At 47.0% G+C, this 17,500-nt stretch overlaps 1 protein-coding gene across 1 annotated transcript in view; it reads right to left on the bottom strand.

The window, feature by feature from the left end:
* Positions 1-17,500, bottom strand: part of LOC139047009 (uncharacterized) — a 72,162-nt gene that overhangs the window by 52,009 nt on the left and 2,653 nt on the right. The window contains exon 2 of the mRNA XM_070520943.1: positions 16,671-16,730. Coding sequence (XP_070377044.1) covers positions 16,671-16,730 — 60 coding nt within the window. The remainder of the gene's footprint in view (positions 1-16,670; positions 16,731-17,500) is intronic.

Raw genomic sequence — 17,500 nt, 5'->3', positions numbered from 1 at the left:
TACAGCACATTATTGATACCATCATCGACAAAATGATATCCGGATATCCCTAGCAAATCCACTCACGGTTCCCGGCACAGTACACGCGGAAACGGTTTACAAGTATTGCGAGTGATAACATTAGCCATATACCGTTGATGTCGGTTATGCAAGAGGTTTCGTCTAAGCAAGAAAGTGATCATTTAAATACGCAACATGGAAGGTCCGCAGATTATATAGTCGGAAGCCCATGTATGCTGGTGTAAGGCGGAGCGCAAATTTAAGTAAAACGCCACACATCGTCCAAAAAAGGTGCATAGGACGGAGAGAGATGACACAAGATTGGGGGTATAGGAGGTAGCTGGGAGAGGCATTTGTCCTTGCAGTGAAGATATGTTAGACTGATGATGATGGCTATTATCAAAAGGAGAACAATTTACAAACCTACTATGCCCAAGTGGGTCTAAGAAGGAAGGAGATTTGTAAGTATCAAAAACATATCAAGGAGACTCTTAGCACTATACATCCAAGAATATAAGGGCCCGCGCGAGTGAGATGGAAGTTCCGCAGCTCTAAAATAGTTTCGGACTAGGTTTACGTTTTGGGCGTTATGTTTTGGCCGAGCAAAGCTGCAAGGTGCAGGCCCGGTCATAACTAAACTGTGGAATCATGAAGCTTTAGCTTTCAATTGCGCATACTTGCTGACGAGGAGAGGCATCGAAAACGAAGAACGCGAGCAGCTACATCGTCGAAGACCAATGAGATGCTGAAGACATAGCGCCAGTTCTAGGCGGTGTGCACCATTAGAGCTGAATCAGGTGTTTTGATGCTGACGTCTCTATAGGCCCAATTTTAGGTGATTGATATCTGGAAACCCTAACTGAACCCACTTTGGTAAGCGACATATCATGGTGAATCCGCCACACCATGGTGAATACACCGGTCATCTCTTCGCGTGAACGCTTAGCAAAAAGAAATAAAAGAGGAAACAAATAGGCACACATAATTCTTATTTTTTTTAGTTTGCAAGGATAACGGCGATGGGTCAATTCTTGAAGCTCAGCGTTTAAACTGAAACACCGCTCATTTCAACATGCTGTCAAAAAGTGCACAAAGTTCACAATATTACCGCATATTTTTATCCTACTTGTGTAGGAAGACTATACTGCACCTGGCAGGCCTAGTATTCATTTCTTTTTCAAATTCATTTCTCTTGCAAAAAAGAACCATTCCATTTCCTTGCCCGGCATTACATCATTCAGACACGCAAGAAGAGGCTAGTTAAGCCAGGTGCTTCAGTATGGCGGAGGGGGAAGCTAATGGCGTTTACTATTGCGGATGTGCATCGTATAAGTCGTGTTGAAACAAGAGAGCGAGAGAGAAATAAAGAAACGAAGAAAGGCCGGCAGCTTAACCCACTGGGCGTCGAGCTGGCTAACGTGCACGTAGAAAATCAGATGAGCGATTTGTTTGTAACTCTGGGGGTTTTACGTGCCAAAACTATATCATTACGAGGCACACTGTAGTAGAGAGAGCATAAAATTTATTTTCAAACCAATGAGATTCGAGTCTGGCGTCTTTTTAGTGGGTCTTTCTAGTGGACGCGGTTCCGAGTCTTTGTCACGAAGCGGCTACCTCGGCTCGCTGGACGGCCCATAGTTGTGCTGTCAGGTTCGAGCTGAGCAGTGCGGTCTTCCAGCGCGAGAGGAGGTTGGCGGTGGAGACGGAGGGGTCGGCACTGCCCGACTTGTTCGTTAAGTGCTGACACTGCCATAACATGTGATTAGGTGTGGCAACCTCGCCATACGATGTGCATCTGTTTGTAGTGTACATGTCTGGATACATGGCGTGCATGAGTGTGGGGCTTCTGTAAGAATCCGTTTGTAATTATATGAAGTGTACTGCTTGCGTCCTGTTTAATCTAGCGTGAGGGATACGCGTCTTTGTAACTGGTAGTGTGTCGTGATGTCGTGGAACCTGGTCATACGATCCTCCCACGCCCAGACGTTCGCAGTACCCCGCAGGGGCTCTTCCGCCGATGATGCTCGGTGAGTGAGGCCTCGAGCAACGTGGTGAGCCGCTTCCCTGGGGGGGGGGGGGGGGATCCAGTGTGCCGGAATTGATCGCAAATGCCTTCGGTTATCGAAGTCGGCCTCTGCCTGGTGCGTAGGATGTCGCTGAAGTATGTCATACGCCTCTTGCGAGATGCGCCCATTTGCAAAATTGCGAATTCCCCTTTGCGAATGGCAGATCACCTATGTCGCTTTGGTTTGTGTAGGGGAAATACTCCAGATTTATTTGCACCACTTGGGACTCGGTGCACGGTAGACGAGTGTTTTCTTTGTTTTTCTTTTTGCATTTCGCTCCCATCGAAATGTGGCCGCCATGTTAGGCATTTGAACCCGCGCCTTCGTTCTTCGCAGAGCAACGCCAAAGCCGCTTCATCACTGTGGCGGGTATGATGAATCCAAAGAAAGAATGTAAATGCGAAAGGTGACGAATGTCGAGAGAATTGGCCCGCCAACCAGTAGATGCAGAATTGACGCCCTCAGCGGTGCGTTTGAGAATAACTTTTTTTTCATAGTCAAGGTGTTATGGCCTACTTTCCCTACTATCGTGTACGCGTGTAGAAAAAAAAATCCCGGCGGAAGATCCCGGGCTGCAGTTCGCCATTAAGGGGCCCACATACACGGCTTCGCTGGCCATCTCGCACAGAATAAAAGGGCACTGAGTTTCTTTCTTTAATAGGTTTTGTTTGTCGGGGTTCAGTCTTGCTGAATTTACCGATAATGGGCTTCGGGAATCGGGAACTGAAAAAAAAAAAACTATCTTCCTCATCTGTAGCCGCCGATTCGCGGAGCGATTCTTAGTATGCCCCGTTAAGTTATGATGGCCACGCACTGTAACATTTCGATCGTTTCAGCTATCGTAACCTGAACGAATCAGAAATTATCTTCCACTTCCTACGTTCTATGTAACAAGTTATTTTATTTAGAACAGTTTTTCAGTTATCATGCATTGCTGCAACACCAAAAGGGCACAGAACTAAAGGCGCTCATGAGCGCTGACTTCGGTATGGGTTCCTATACTAGACCTTCTGTGCTCCGCAGCCCTGAGCGAAAGTGACTAGAGCAGAAAACGCGCAATCGGTTACTCTGCCGTACTGCTTTATTATATCATCATCATCGTCAACCTATATTGAAGTCCACTGCAGGACGAAGGCCACTCCCTGTGATCTCCAATTTTCCCTCTCTTAAGCTAGCTGATTGCAGTTTGCGCTTGCAATTTTCCTGATATCATCAGGCTACCTTGTCTTTCTGCCGTTCTGGACGACGCTTCCCTTTCCTTGGCACGTATTCCAAAACTCCAATGGCCCACTGGTTATCTACCCCACGCATTACGAGGCCTGTCCAGCTCCAGTTTGTTCTCTTTATGTCGACTAGTGTATACCAGCTGTGTTTTACCAGTACTGACGTATGGGGCAGAAACCTCGAGGCTTACGAAAAGGGTTCTGCTTACATTGAGCACGACGCAACGAGCTATAGAAAGAAGAATGATGGGTGTAACGTTAAGGGATAAGAACAGAGCAGATTGGGGGAGGGAACAAACGCGAATTAATGACATCTTAGTTGAAATCAAGAAAAAGAATTGGGCATGGGCAAGACATTTAATGAGGAGGGAAGATAACCGATGGTCATTAAGGGTTACGGAGTGGATTCCAAGGGAAGGGAAGCGTAGCAGGGGGCGACAGAAAGGTGGGCAGATGTGATTAAGAAGTTTGCAGGGACAACATGGCCACAATTAGTACATGACCAGGGTAGTTGGGGAAGTATGGGGGGGAAGTATGGGAGAGGCCTTTGCCCTGTAGTGGGCGTAACCAGGCTGATAACGATGATGATGATGATGTCGACTAGAATATCGGCTATCCCAGTTTGCTCTCTGATCGAAGCCGCTCTCTTCTTGCCTCTTAACGTCACGCCTAACATTTTTCGTTCCATCACCCTTTGAGCAGTCCTTTACTTGTTCTCGAGCTTCGTTAACTTCCCAAGTTCCTGCTCCAGATGTAAGCACCAAGGGAGTGCAATGGTTATATGCTTTCTTTTTTCTGCGACAATGATAAGTTCGTAGTCAGAATTCGGCTAATGATTGCCATATGCAATCTAACTAAAAAGGCGAAAAACAGAAGAAATTTAACTTTAAAGGGAAGCTGAAAGGTTTTCCAGAAAAAATGAGTGAACATGTGTACATAATGGTTTTCGACCCTCCGAATTCGAATATTGTATCGAAATTGAGCGAAAGAAAGCGCAAATATATTTTATTTCGACGAAAAGAGCAGCAGCGGACACGCCCAGCTCGCGCGTCTCGTTTCCGCCTGTGATTGGTCGGGCGACCCGTGACGTCAACTTTAGCGACCGACCGCTGCCGCTCCACATGAAGCGCGGTGCCAGGTAGTTTGGTGCCGTAATGGAAAATTAAGAGGTAATAGAAAATTTAGAGAGACTACGTTTTTCTGAAGAGTTCGGCGTTGCTCCCTACATGTACGAGCCGATTGCAAAGAGCCGGCCTCTCGAAGAAGCAAACGATGCTGGTGCGAGCAGTGCTTTCGACGAGAACGAAAGCGAAAGCGAACGAAAATCTTGGGATCTCCTCGTGTTGGAAATGCTCTTTGGTGAGTATGTTTTTTGCAAGGCGATCTAGTGATCTCGCCGATCTTTCGCCGATCTAGTGAGCTCGTTTCCGGTCAAGCAACTGCAGTGTTGTGTTCCTGCATGCCTCCTCGTGGAACGTAAGCGGGGATGCGATCGTAGGCATTTGTGCGCTGTCCAAAGCTGTCAACCTACAAAGACGGTTCAAACACGTGAAAAGCTTCCCGGTTCATGCAGTACGTGTAGTGACCTTCATCTGTGCGCCATCCGCACACTACTCGTAACCGAAGTTGTAAAGGTGGCGAATTCCGTCGGCTACGTGAGACGGTCGGTTTCTCGCTGTGCGCGAGAGACGGGGGGAGCGTAGCGTCCTGGCGTGCGCCGGCTTTCCAGCACATGCAAACTCTACATTTGCACTGCGTTATGGTAGCTGCGTGCAGGCTGTTTTACAACACACGTGCAAATAGAAAATTCGCGGCGCTTTGCGACGAAACCTGCGTCGAGGGCGGGAAATAAACATGCACCTTCCGTTCAGCGTGCTAACATGAAGGAGCTCGCAGTAAATCAAAATCCAGGTTTGGGCGAGTTCGTGTATTCATAAGGCCTTCCAACACCAGTTATCATCAGTCAGTCCGCACTCGTGCCGTCTTTGTTTTCGTTGCTCCGATCTTTTCGCGCTGCGTTTAGAAAGCCTGCTAGTGGAAATTCTGGTGATAATCGTCGTCACGGCAGTGGTTGGAGCAGAGCAGTGTTGTTCTTGAGGGCTTGAAATTCTTTCGCTTTACAGCAGCCTCCCACTTCCTTAAAAGCGTCTTGTCTTGTGGGAAGCAATGGAAGACAACATTGTCGCGGCCGCTGGTGTTCGTTCAACCGTAGGCTGCACAGAAAGACGGCATGATCGGCCCACCACATCAGTTGATGCTGCGCACGTTGACCACCACTCTACATACACACAGACGTACGAACACAGAAATGCAGGGTCTATCGAAGCAGGTTACGACGGCACGCACGCAGAAACAAGCACGGTCAGGCACGGTCGCGCAGGCTGTGAAGGAGCACAACACTAAAGTTGACGTCACAACACCGCGGTTTCCGGTCTCCGCTCGCATCGTCAGCGTCAGCAGCAGCGCGCGGCATTCGACGGGGGGCGGAGCTACAGCGCAATTTCAACCGACGATTACGTCGCTCCTATTTGAAAAAAAAAACCCCCAAATTTGACCTACATGGTTTATAAGGTTCCCGCATCCGTATATGAGCATCTTATTGAATTCGACAGACTCTTCAGCTTCCCTTTAATTGAAAGGTATACACCCCTGAAGAGTATAACGCTTCATGCATAAGTAACACGCCATTTCCAAGCTTACGAAACCTTACGGAGCTTGACACCAACATTGGCTCCCTCGATGCACTGAAGGAACTGAAGAAAGTTACAGATGTTCCAAACCTCCTATTAAAAACACAGACTGAACGAGTCGTCTTCGCTTCCCTATCACCGTGCCTGGGATTCAAAGACACAGTGGGGAGGCCGCTCGACAACCCGGCGGACCTTTAATGACTCACGCGACATCTTTACCTGACAGTCCACCAACCTCGTTTCCTCCTCCTCCGCGAGCTCTCCTTCACGCCTGAAGGTCCATTTCTCAACGCAACACACGTGCGCACTCATGCCCCCCACGTGTCTGCTTCCCTCCCCCCGCAACCTTTCCCCGAGTGAAGGAAGTTTCTCGCCAAAAGGCTTCTTTGGGCCGTGGTTGGCCCCGTGACCCCTTTCTATGCCCACCTGTGCTTGGAGAGCTGCGAGTGACAACCCAACAACGTGTACAACGTGTACAACGTGACAACCCCAAGTGCCCAGCTCCCATGTCTACAGCGGACATCCATCATATTGTCGTGGCTGTCGGGGCGGTGCTCACCAGGTTAAGCTCGAGTTGTTTAAGAGAGGCCGAACTACAGCGGACTTGTCCCCGGAAGTCTGTACCCGTCGTTTCACGGAGAATAAATTCGCCAACTGATTGTTGCAGCAGACGTGCATCGCACGGCTAGGGCTCTATACGCGCGTTTATACGACGCCCCGTTTGTTCTTTCTATAGACTGTATGAGCTTAGCGGAGAATTCGTCGAATAAAAAGAAGATCTTTATATGAGACTTCGCCAAAGTAATTCACGTCGCCAGAGCTTTTAGGTTCGCTACAAGCAAGCCCTAATGCGACTATTGTTTGCGCAGCAACGCATGCAAGCAGTACATCACAGTAATCCACCTATAGCTCTGCGACACGAGAAGAAGCGGCAGCGAGCGGAGAAATGTATTTTCCGCACAGTGCCGAAAATCGTAGAGTTTAGCGTTCGCGAAGTATTAATAATGATAACAAAGAAAGGACGCACAAGAGACATTGAGCTCGGAGCGCGCGGCGCCGAGTTGTAAATTATGACAAATTGCTCAATTCGCCTTCGCTTCAGCAGCCGATTATATTCGTAGCCCGAGTCTTACACTTCACGTTTCGTCGCTGTGAAGGTGTCATATCGTGCCAGGAGCAGAAACGAACAGCAAAGTCGGGGGCTTTCGCCCCTCCCCCAACGGGGCGGTGAAGCCAAAGAGCGAAATGACTTGGCCCGACTAAGCGAGATGAATGCCGCTATGGAACCGTGAATAACGCGAAACATCCATGCACAAGTATAAAAATTAAAAAAAAAAGATGCTGCATTTTATTATGAACTGTGTGCCATTTCCGTATGATAAGATATCCTCAAGGTAAGCTAAAAGGACGTGTTCCTTTTTTCTCGGCATGCGTGCTTGGGTTACCATTTCTGCCTATCTATATCTCCGTAGCTAGAAACTTGTTCTGCTATATTTCGCTGAAAATGTCAGAAGTAGCGTTAAACTTAAGAGATGGTCGGAATGAACTACGATAGTTCATGAAGTTCAATATTAGTGGGGTTCATGGTGTGGTGGGGTTCAAGCTTTAGTAGTAGTTTACACCGGCGCTATGCAAGGAATTAGGATGTGGCCTCATTTAGTGATTCAAAACGTTGCCTCTACGGCTGCCTGTGGAAGAGTGGCAAGTCCAGCGCGAACGTAATAACAAAAGTGAATGAAGTTGATTTCAGAACACGTTAAGTGTACTTATTCGTTCCTTCATACGTATGCCGGACAGTACTACGTAACGGGTGAGTGGGTACAGCTGAAAATTATTTGACGAAATGAGCATTGTTCGGACGGGCATGGGTTTGGCGGGCAGGTCCTATTGTTAGGGTTTTAACGATTGAACAAATGCATTTATATGCGTCAACACGTTTATGCATGCTTACATGCCTGCTTGACTCGTCGTCTACTTGTCTCCGCGCGTAAATCACGCACATACACACACAACTGCAGGCATGTATGCATGCGCGTGTAAACTGACACACCATGTTAACAACGAGGCTTTACCTCAGTGAACTAGAAAAGGACACTAACTACACCATTGGTATAACCTATTAGTTAAAGCAAACTGCGGTGACGCCATTTAACATCGGAAGCCGATTTCTGAACGCGCTAGTAGTTTCGTATAAAGGCACCGTAGAAACACTATAATCACAGCCACAAGCCATGCAAGTCGATGGAAAAGCCACCAGGGGGAACCGCTACCCCTGTTAACCTACAAGCCGAGAATGTGCTTCGATGACACTTTACAATTTTTGTTTTATTTCTTACAAGCTACGAGATCCTGACCGAAATGTGCCTTGCGTCTGCCTCGGGAACGGAAGTATGTAAAAAAAAAGAACAAAAGACGGTGCTGTCAGAATACAAAAAAAAATTAAAAAATTTGTCAATTTGTTGAAAACAAGAAAAACGCGAATATTCCATCGAACACTTAAGATCCTCCCGTTGAGATGAAAGAACCTCCTCCCCTGTTACATCCCCCTCCCCCCACCCGCACCCTCTATTGGACGTTCCTATGAAGTGCCCTTCGTACTAACGCGCCAGAATATGGTGTGACAGCGCTGGAGCCAAAGTGCTGCTGCTTCCTGTGCTCCAAGCCTGTCAGCGCGCTACAAAACCACGTGGCATCAAAAGCTTTTTTTCTTTCACGACGCTTGGAACAAAGACCCGATCAAAGAGGCCAGGCTAGCACCTCGCTGATGAGGCACAGGAAGCAGAGATTAGAACGACGAAGAATACTTTAGCTTCGCGTCAAACTTTAGGGCTTTATTTACTTTTTTTTGGCGTTGTCAACCCTGATCAAGCTCTGCTCAGCATTGCAAATTAATGGTGAATGGACCGTCGACCTTCATTAAAGGCTGAGATCAAAGCAGTGCAAAAAAAAAAAAAAAATGTCGGGCCTAATGAGTGCCACGAGCGAGCTACAAAAGCTGAGTAAGAGGTACCTACAGTGTTGATAAAGTCCTCATTTGTGTAGCGCTAATAGAACGACCATGTAGTAGACAATCGATTATTTTTGTCTCTTTTTCTCGTTTTCTGCGTTGCGAGGGAAGCAAAAAAAGTTGCCTACACCACACTACCAGAGACTAGCGATAAGCGTGAAATAACTATCTTTTGGTTTCCAGCCAAAGCAATAAAATATATCTCACTACCTTGTCCACGTCTAACAGGTTTAGTTGCTTTTGCTTCCACCGCTGTCAAGATTCCACCATAGATCTCGTTAGTCTACTAAACCTAACGATGAATAAGCGCATCGCTTCTACATTCTTTGGTTTCGGTCGGCCTGCTCACCATGCCCTGAACGCATCAGCGGCTCTTCGGAGTGCCTCCAATGGAGAATAGAATAGTGAATCATGCCATAGCATCGAGTATTTGAAGCTTAAACTTTAAAGCAACAAATGACGCGCTAGTGTCTACGCGAGTTCTTTTTCAGTGCTGCTTCAACCGTTGTAGCTACGACGAAAACTAAGAGTGTCGGCTGATGCAACGGCTCAACTTCTCTGCGGCATACGTCAGTACTGCAGAGCAACTTGATTCGTATCACTGTGAGAACGCACTTAAACGTAGGGTTTTTAGAAAGCAGCAACAAATTTAGCCAGACTAGTCAGAAAAATGTCATTACCGTATTGGGAAGCGCAGCGTCGATATCAGTAATGAATATTCCGGATAGTTTTGACAACGCGTGCAAGTATTCGTTTTTTTGTGTGTGTGTGCACCACAGCGACTAATGTATTGCTGCTACGATCTAACCAAGCCAGGTGAACAACGTTATTTGCTGCGATGTTACAAAACACTTAATGTGCCCTAACTCCAATTAAACATGAATAACATCCGTAGTTAGCGCCAAAAGGTACCAACCCTGACCTCGCGGCAAGCGCTCTTTAAGTTTGCTGCTGACTTTCTCAGTTTAGCGCTACTAGAGTATGCAAATTAAGCTCACTTTAGTTGCGTTAACATACCGTCTACGTGCATCATGTGCTAGCGAATTCAGCGCACGACTATTTTCAGTTTCATTATTCTCTCGGTTCTTGTCTTCTTCTCTGCAACGGCCCTATCTTTTGCAAAACATTTGCTGCGTTTAACTATTGAATCTTCATCGCGGATTAGTATCTGTGTCCACTATCGATCTCGCTTGCCAGAGTTATGTTGTCTTTTTTTCCCGGCAGAGGCAAAATATTAGGAGAACACAAGACAGGAATCCCGATGTTAGGAGGTACCTAGCACTATCGAAACTAGTATTATTTATGCGTAAGAATAGCGCAGAACTTAGTGTGGCGTACTCATACAAAAAACGCGTACCCGAAGGCTAATCGAAGGGTGCAATTCTTAAAGAAAGAAGTCAAGCAAGCAGGGCGAGAAGCCAAGCTAACTGGCTGCAAGGCTTTCGTCAGACGTAACCTGAAATATTCGTAGGTCGTTTGGCGCCTTCATAAAGAAAGGAAAAAATAACCAAGGAAAAAATTCAGTGCCCCGCCGTATGCTTCAAATGCTGTCTATGCTGACGAACAGAGCCAGTCTCGGAAATTCTGCAGTCCTGTGACCTTGGAACAGTTAGATACGGGCAGGCAAAAAAAGAAGACTAAATTCTTTTTATGGTACCTAAAGGACAGCTAAGAATTCGCAAAAAAGAAGTATATGCAAGGTAATCAGCTAAACAGAGTGCTCGTATTGATCACATTTATGTACGTAGTACAGCCCTACTTTGCTGGCAGTTATGTGATTCGACCTTCTTTTTATTTTTCCTGTCCTGATTGAAATGTGGAATGCGTTGCCAAGCTCCGTAGTGAATACAAGAGATGTTCGAGCATTTGAGCGCTCGAACATCTCCTTAGACCTGCGCTTGAAAGTTCTTAAGGTCTACGTGCATCTAAGGTGTAAGATTTTCCCCCTTTGTTTACCCTACCTGCAAGTGACTTCATTAGAGTGTTGACAGTAGGAATAAATAAATAAATTGAAACTTCACTACCACCATTCTAAAAAACAAAGAACATAAAAAAAGAGCGTGAAGTGGACTTATTGCTTTGAGTAATCGCTTTATTCGTCAAGACTTAACATCGGTTCTAGCTGCGCTTCTTCTCTTTTCCCTTTACGCGTAGGCACTCTGCCCACTTTACAAACTACCAACTCTCCTAAGAAAAAAAAAGCAAGTAATGATAAGGTTGCAAAAGACTTCTGGCGTTTACACGCCAAACTCGCGATTTTGTTGGGATGCACGCCGTGGAGGGGGACCGCCGATTAAATTTTTTGACCACAAGGTGCTCTTGAACGTGCGCTCAATGCACAATATTTGAGCATTTTTTTGTTGTTTCTTCGCATTTTGCCAACTTTGGAATGCGGCAGCTGTGGCTGCGATCGAACCCGGGTCCTCGCTGCCGGGCATCCCAACACCAGAGCCACTAAGCTACCGTGGCTGGCAGATTCATGTTTACAATATTCATCGTAACATTACACGCTCCCTGGAACGCCTATGCGGTAACTCAGCCACGTTGTAGAAGATGAAAAAAAATATCATCTTGCTTCAGAGCCCGCACCTACTACGCCTCGACCCAACTGGGCTGAACAGAAAGAGATGCAGCGAAATTGAAAGTGGAAGTGCAAAACACCGCAAGAAATCAACAAAACAACATCCTCGGCACCTGCCAACTTGGCTGTCTTGCACCACGCACATTGTCCGTCTCGACGACGTCCCCTCCCCCCACCCCTCCCTCCCCCTTTTCAAGTGACACACTCCTTTCGCCGGTGACAGCGCGAACCGTTCTCGTCCCGGAGCAGGTCGCGACGAAACAGGCATTCCATGCTTTTGGCATATATATACATGCAACAGAAATGAAAGTTATGCGGGAAAGCAGCGCAGCACCACCCACTCGTTTCGGGGAACCGCATCGTGCTTCCTTGGGAGCCACGCGTGGGAACCGAGGGCACGTTGGTGGCGGCCGCAGAACGTGTCTTACTCGCCCGAGAGGCGCCAATAGGATCGCATGCATAATTCAGATTGAAGTCGGCACTGGGAGGGGGACAATAAACTGCAAGAAGTGCAGAATGGCGCAGCTGAGATGGGACGTCAACCACATTCGTTGTGGGAAGCTGTACTATACTACCTCCAGCATTATTCTTAGTTATTTATTTCTTGGGGGGAAATGCGGTCTCGCCAAACGCTAGAATATAGGCTACTACAAGTGATAGCATTGTTGGAAGTGATGTCAGACATTTCCTGGTTTGCTCTTTTTCTTTTTTGCAAACTCCGGGGATGGAGAACGAGAAGGTAACGCCATAAGATAGGCGTAGTTTGCGGGCTAGGAAAAGTGTGTTCAGGATATTCGTATTTTCCAGAAAGCTGTATGAAATCCTTTCCTTTTAGTCAAAGATAGGACTGATATATGGTGGAAGCGAAAGATTCCGTGTGCATACGGAAATTTCTCAACATGGCATCATGAATTTCCTGATGACTCATGATTCATTACATTGCTATGTTCCGCGGAGTTAAAAGACGGACAACAATGCAATGAATGGGATTCACGGAGAAATGAACTACTGCAAATTGTATGGGGAATTTACTGATCAGCCCACTGCCTTTCCTGTTTTGCTGAAGTGCATAGAAGTAAAGGTGATGCAAAAATGCACTTCTTTGCTTGTTTATCAGGGTACACATTTCTGAACAACATAGCGGTTATGGACAACGCTGAAGTTGATGACACCAGTTTAGCTCTCACTTAGTCGGTTTCATCTCCATACACGAGAGTTTATGCGTTCCGCCCTGATCGGAATGCGTCTATAGCGAATGGAAATGTAACTCCCTTACGCGTGTAGAGAAAAATACATTAGGGAAAACGTGAAACAAAAATTATTTTCTGTAACGTGAGTCAAATGAATGGAGGAAGACCAAGCATACTCTGTCGTATACCAATGTTTGTACACTTAATAAAATGACTTGGTTTCTTATCGCGGCATGCAACTGAATTTAGAGAAAATATATAGAAGCATAAGAAAATGAAAGAGTTTTTTTTTGTTATAAGCATAATTGTTTCTCGGTAAAATGTGCTAAACACGCGGTAGCACAGTTTTTCAACTCTGTTACATTTTCTGCTCGATATAACGTTTTTTTTTTTTCATTGCTTTCGGAGGTATGAATGAGGCCTTTAGGGGATGTTGCCTTAAGAAATTCTGCATAAAAATTTTTCAGCGTATTTTTAGCAAATTTTCAAAAGTATTTACACCAGTCTAGAGGATCTGGGAAATGGTTTTTGAGTAATGGCAGCAGCGAATTGGAAGTTCCTTTCTCAGATGGTACAGAGTCGCAGAGCAGTGACCAATCAATTATGCTCGTAAAACTGGTTCATTTTCATGTAGCTGATCCATGTCATACCACCGATCATTCATGGTTTGGCGAAACCCAGCCAACAGAATTGGTTTCGATGTAAGGTGTCTGAAATTAGAATGATTCCGTATTTTGAGAGTCACTACCTTAATAATTGACACTCGCAACCTTTGACTATGCGTCGATCCGTAACATATTTATTTGTCTTTCTCAAAGAAATGCGTCAAAGCGGACTTTTTAGAAGTCTCGCAAGAGATCTGGAGTAAAGTTTAGAGAATTTCCAATCGCGATACCGTGGAACTAAAACCATATGGTTGTTGCTTCGGGTCAGGGTTCGCATTCGGAAAACTTTCTTACGCTAGAATTATTCGTAAGGAACAATTTGCATCCAATCCTAATGTTAGGCATATATTTAACATACGTGGCCAGCCAAGGACAACTAGAACTTACGGACAACACTCTTTGTGAGGTTCACCCGCAAATTTGACGTTCTTCACTTCTTTATTCACATTCGTGTCCTTAAGTACGCAATACTCTCGCTAATTCACAGTCGTCACTAACAAAGGTAGAGTCATTTGTACATAAATCTGCAAGAGGAACCAAGTGACAGTTTAACAAACTTCTGATTTCGCCGGGGATATAAGAGCGGAACGTCTAGCGGTCGCCGCATGCTTTCATACGGAAGGACAGTAGGAAAAGGTCGCTAAAGTTAAAAAGAATTTCTCTTCTGTGTTAACAAATACAAGAACACGTACTACTAGTGAACGGGTAATTCATAAAAGAGGCAAAAAAGCACCTGACGGTGCGGGAGACAGTTCCGCTGCCGAAATAAGCGGTGTACAAGTACAAACTTTATATAGGTGTCAAAGAGAACTGCGTAATAAAAACAAACAACATTGAATGAAGCGATCCGCGGAAAATGGTGGGACTTGCGATACAAGGAGGATAATTTGAGTTTGTCAGCGGAGGAGGCTAGAAAAAAGGATATCGCGGTCAGAACGACGACATCTTAAAAGCAAGACACCTAGGAAGCGAAACGTCTCTTACACCCGAAGAAAGTCGCGCACACAAAACATAGAGGGCAAATAATAAGGCACAGCGCACAAAATAGGAGGCCAAAAGAGCAAGTGAAACGTGGCCAAAACGTTGGTCCGCTCGGCAAGGAAAACGGACAGTTGGAGGATTGGGAGTGGGGCCGGTTGGGAGGAGGAAGGGTAGGTGGACAGGGCAAAGTGGTAAGCGGGGCGGGATGAAATAGATTGCAATCATCTGTCAGGAGGAACGGCTCGACCAAGCCTTCGATTAAGAGAGCCGTGGTGGTGGTGGCGGCGGGGACTGCTCCGTCCGTGACCATTTGTCGGTCGGCAGATTGGACAACGTTGCGGCCAGAGCACTGGGTTGAGGGGATGGGGGGGGGGGGAGGGGTGCGCTGTTTGACTCTTGCACACAGACAGCTTTTGTCTTTGCCTCCACTGCTGCTGCTGCCGCAGCAGCAATAAGAGTAGCTGGCTTCGCTGGTGGCTTTGACGAAGAACCGAGCACGACGCGGCGAAGTGGCTTTCGCTCGGCAAACGCACACCCGGGGCTTGATCGCGTTTCGGCCGTCGGTGACACTTGACCGCGAGAAGCGCTTCGGCAGACCGCGGACGCGCTCTTATTGTTTAATATCCCCGGCTTTCGTTTACAGGCCTGTCTGTGTATCACCGTGCAAGGCTCTGGATCATTCTTTCAAGTCGAATGAATTTGTTTTATTCTTTCGCGTTCGTTTCCCTTCGTTACTGCGACAGCTGGTAAAGCTAGTCGAACTCCCCGGGGTCTGTTTCGTGTGCCTTGAAGTTTATCAGGAACGTAATTTTCCGGCGGCAGAATTCCTCTGAAAGGAAAGGTCTATTACACCACAATAAACCGTATTAGTGACTGAATTTGGACTGAGAGGCCAACACGCTACTCGAGAGACAAACACGGTACTCGAGTAAAACATGGCGCGACGTGTAAGCGCCGTGGTGCTTGTCTTACCTGATTCTTCGTCCAATTCCAGTGAGTAATACGCAATTGAGCAAGTTGCTACTTCATTACCCAATCGTCCACGTTCGCACCAATTAAAGGAAAGTTCGTTTTCTTTGCACAGCTGCTCGATATTGATATGTGTAAGTGGGATGAAATCTGGGAGAACGCGGGCTGCATATCGCAGGCGGAAAGTTTACCATTAAAGTTACCATTTCGTCTTTCTTTTCTTTAGGAATATTTACATCCTCGAGAGCTGTCATCCAAGTGAAACCGCCTTTCTCGTCGCCACATTGAATACTGAGATAGATGCAAATATCCTCGTCCTAGAAACCTGCAGTCGATGACGCCTCAAACACACCACTCGCCGAAGATTCTAGCCATATTCCTAGTTATTGGCCGAAAGTAGGTTGTTTCAGTGTAAGTGTTCTTGCATTTGAGAGCATAAGTATGCACTACATGACTACACCTATATTGACGTTAGCACTCACCTAAATGCGCGCATTTATTTTCCTGAATATAGCTTTTCAATTGCGCACATTCTTTTATCGAAGTCCCTATTTCGTCTTCTTAGGAGGCATTTGACATAAAGGTTACTTTATTTTTCAAGGTGGGCGCTCGATGTCACCTTCCTTTTGATCACACAGCAACAGCCTGCGTAACAGAATTTACTATAAATATAGGGTGAGGGGTAAACGGCCAGACTTGTCACTGTTGGGATTCTATAGACCGTTGATTTTAGCTCTTGTTCGGACGTTCGTTACCGAAAATATGGAAATAGTATTCTAACGCTGCCCACTGATGTACCTAATGGATCTGTCTCGATAGCTCATATATTTCCCATTTGGCGATAAAACATCACCAGAGGTTATCAACTATACGCCTAGACGAAGGCTTCAGCGCCTACTTCTTCATCAAGGGCTTGGAGAATGGAGGAAGGCGAAAAAGTCGCAGTTTCGCCCCAAAGGCGAAGTACCGATTGCGATAGTAAATTAGTAGTCAGCTATACGAAGCAAAGATAGTAGTGTTGTCGGCCGTATAACCTTGGAAACATTCGCCTACTAACTGTATTGACAAGCATGATGTCATCGCGCACAAGCAAACATGAAAGCATCACGCTCGATGAACGCGGGCACTCGCTGTCGAAACGCTGCCGAAAGCAAGCGCGGCAGCATCAGCGAGCGAAGTGACTTTCGAGCTGTCTATCACTTCAACGCAAGATCGACGAGAACATAGCGTGCACAAAGGCATGAGCTGTGTGCAGATCCCTTTCGAGATACGGCGCACGCTACCACGCGCCGCCGTACGGTGTACCCACTTGATGGAATGGAAGCCGCCCCCTGCCCGTCCCTCCCGAGCACTGAGACCTGCAGGGGACACAGGAAAAAACGAGGACAAGCGCTTCCTGTCCCTTGTCCCGCTTCGCGCTGCAGCACGAGGACTCACCGAAAACCAAGTAGCCTAAATCCTCACGCTTCTGCCCACCCGCTTTCCTCCATAAATGGCGTGCGAGATTGCGCCGCGATTGGCAGTTCTTCTTGCGCCCGGTCGAGAAATACGCAGTTGCTGCTGGAGGACAACGCCGGCCCTCCTCCCTCTTTACGATCCTCCCACGGCCTTTCGTGCGACGGAAGACGATGCGGTGCGTCTGCTCTCCGCTTTCCTCCCTCCCTCGCGCGCGCCAGCTTGAGCTGCGATCGTCGGCTTCCCTCGCGCTCTCGCCCATGCAGCATATACGACGCGCGGCGATGGCATTATCGCCCTTGGCCTGTATACGGAGCATCAGGGCGACGGCAAAGATGCGCCTGGAGTGTATATAATTGCTATCGCAATAAAAACAGAGAAGAGGCCCCACCCACTGCACGCGCGCTAGGAGAAAAGTGTGGAGGAAGTCACGTGATCTTTTTCGCAGTAGCGGCCATGTTCTGCGGGCACAATGGCGGTTTCGCTATGGTGGCCTGCGCCCATGCGTATGCTGCCCCGTAGGTTTCGCATCGTATGTGCTGGATTGCGGTAGCCTCCTTGTTGTGTTGCGCGGCGCTAGCTAGAACGTGCTCTCACGGCTGTTGTTGTGGCCAGGTGGGAGTGGAAGAAGTAAAAAGCGTGAAACGAGCGCGCATACAACGTCATGTACCAC

The sequence above is a fragment of the Dermacentor albipictus genome, chromosome 6 (genome assembly GCF_038994185.2).
Source record: "Dermacentor albipictus isolate Rhodes 1998 colony chromosome 6, USDA_Dalb.pri_finalv2, whole genome shotgun sequence".
NCBI classification, from domain to species: Eukaryota; Metazoa; Arthropoda; class Arachnida; order Ixodida; family Ixodidae; genus Dermacentor; species Dermacentor albipictus.
This window is presented reverse-complemented; position numbering and strand designations above follow the sequence as displayed.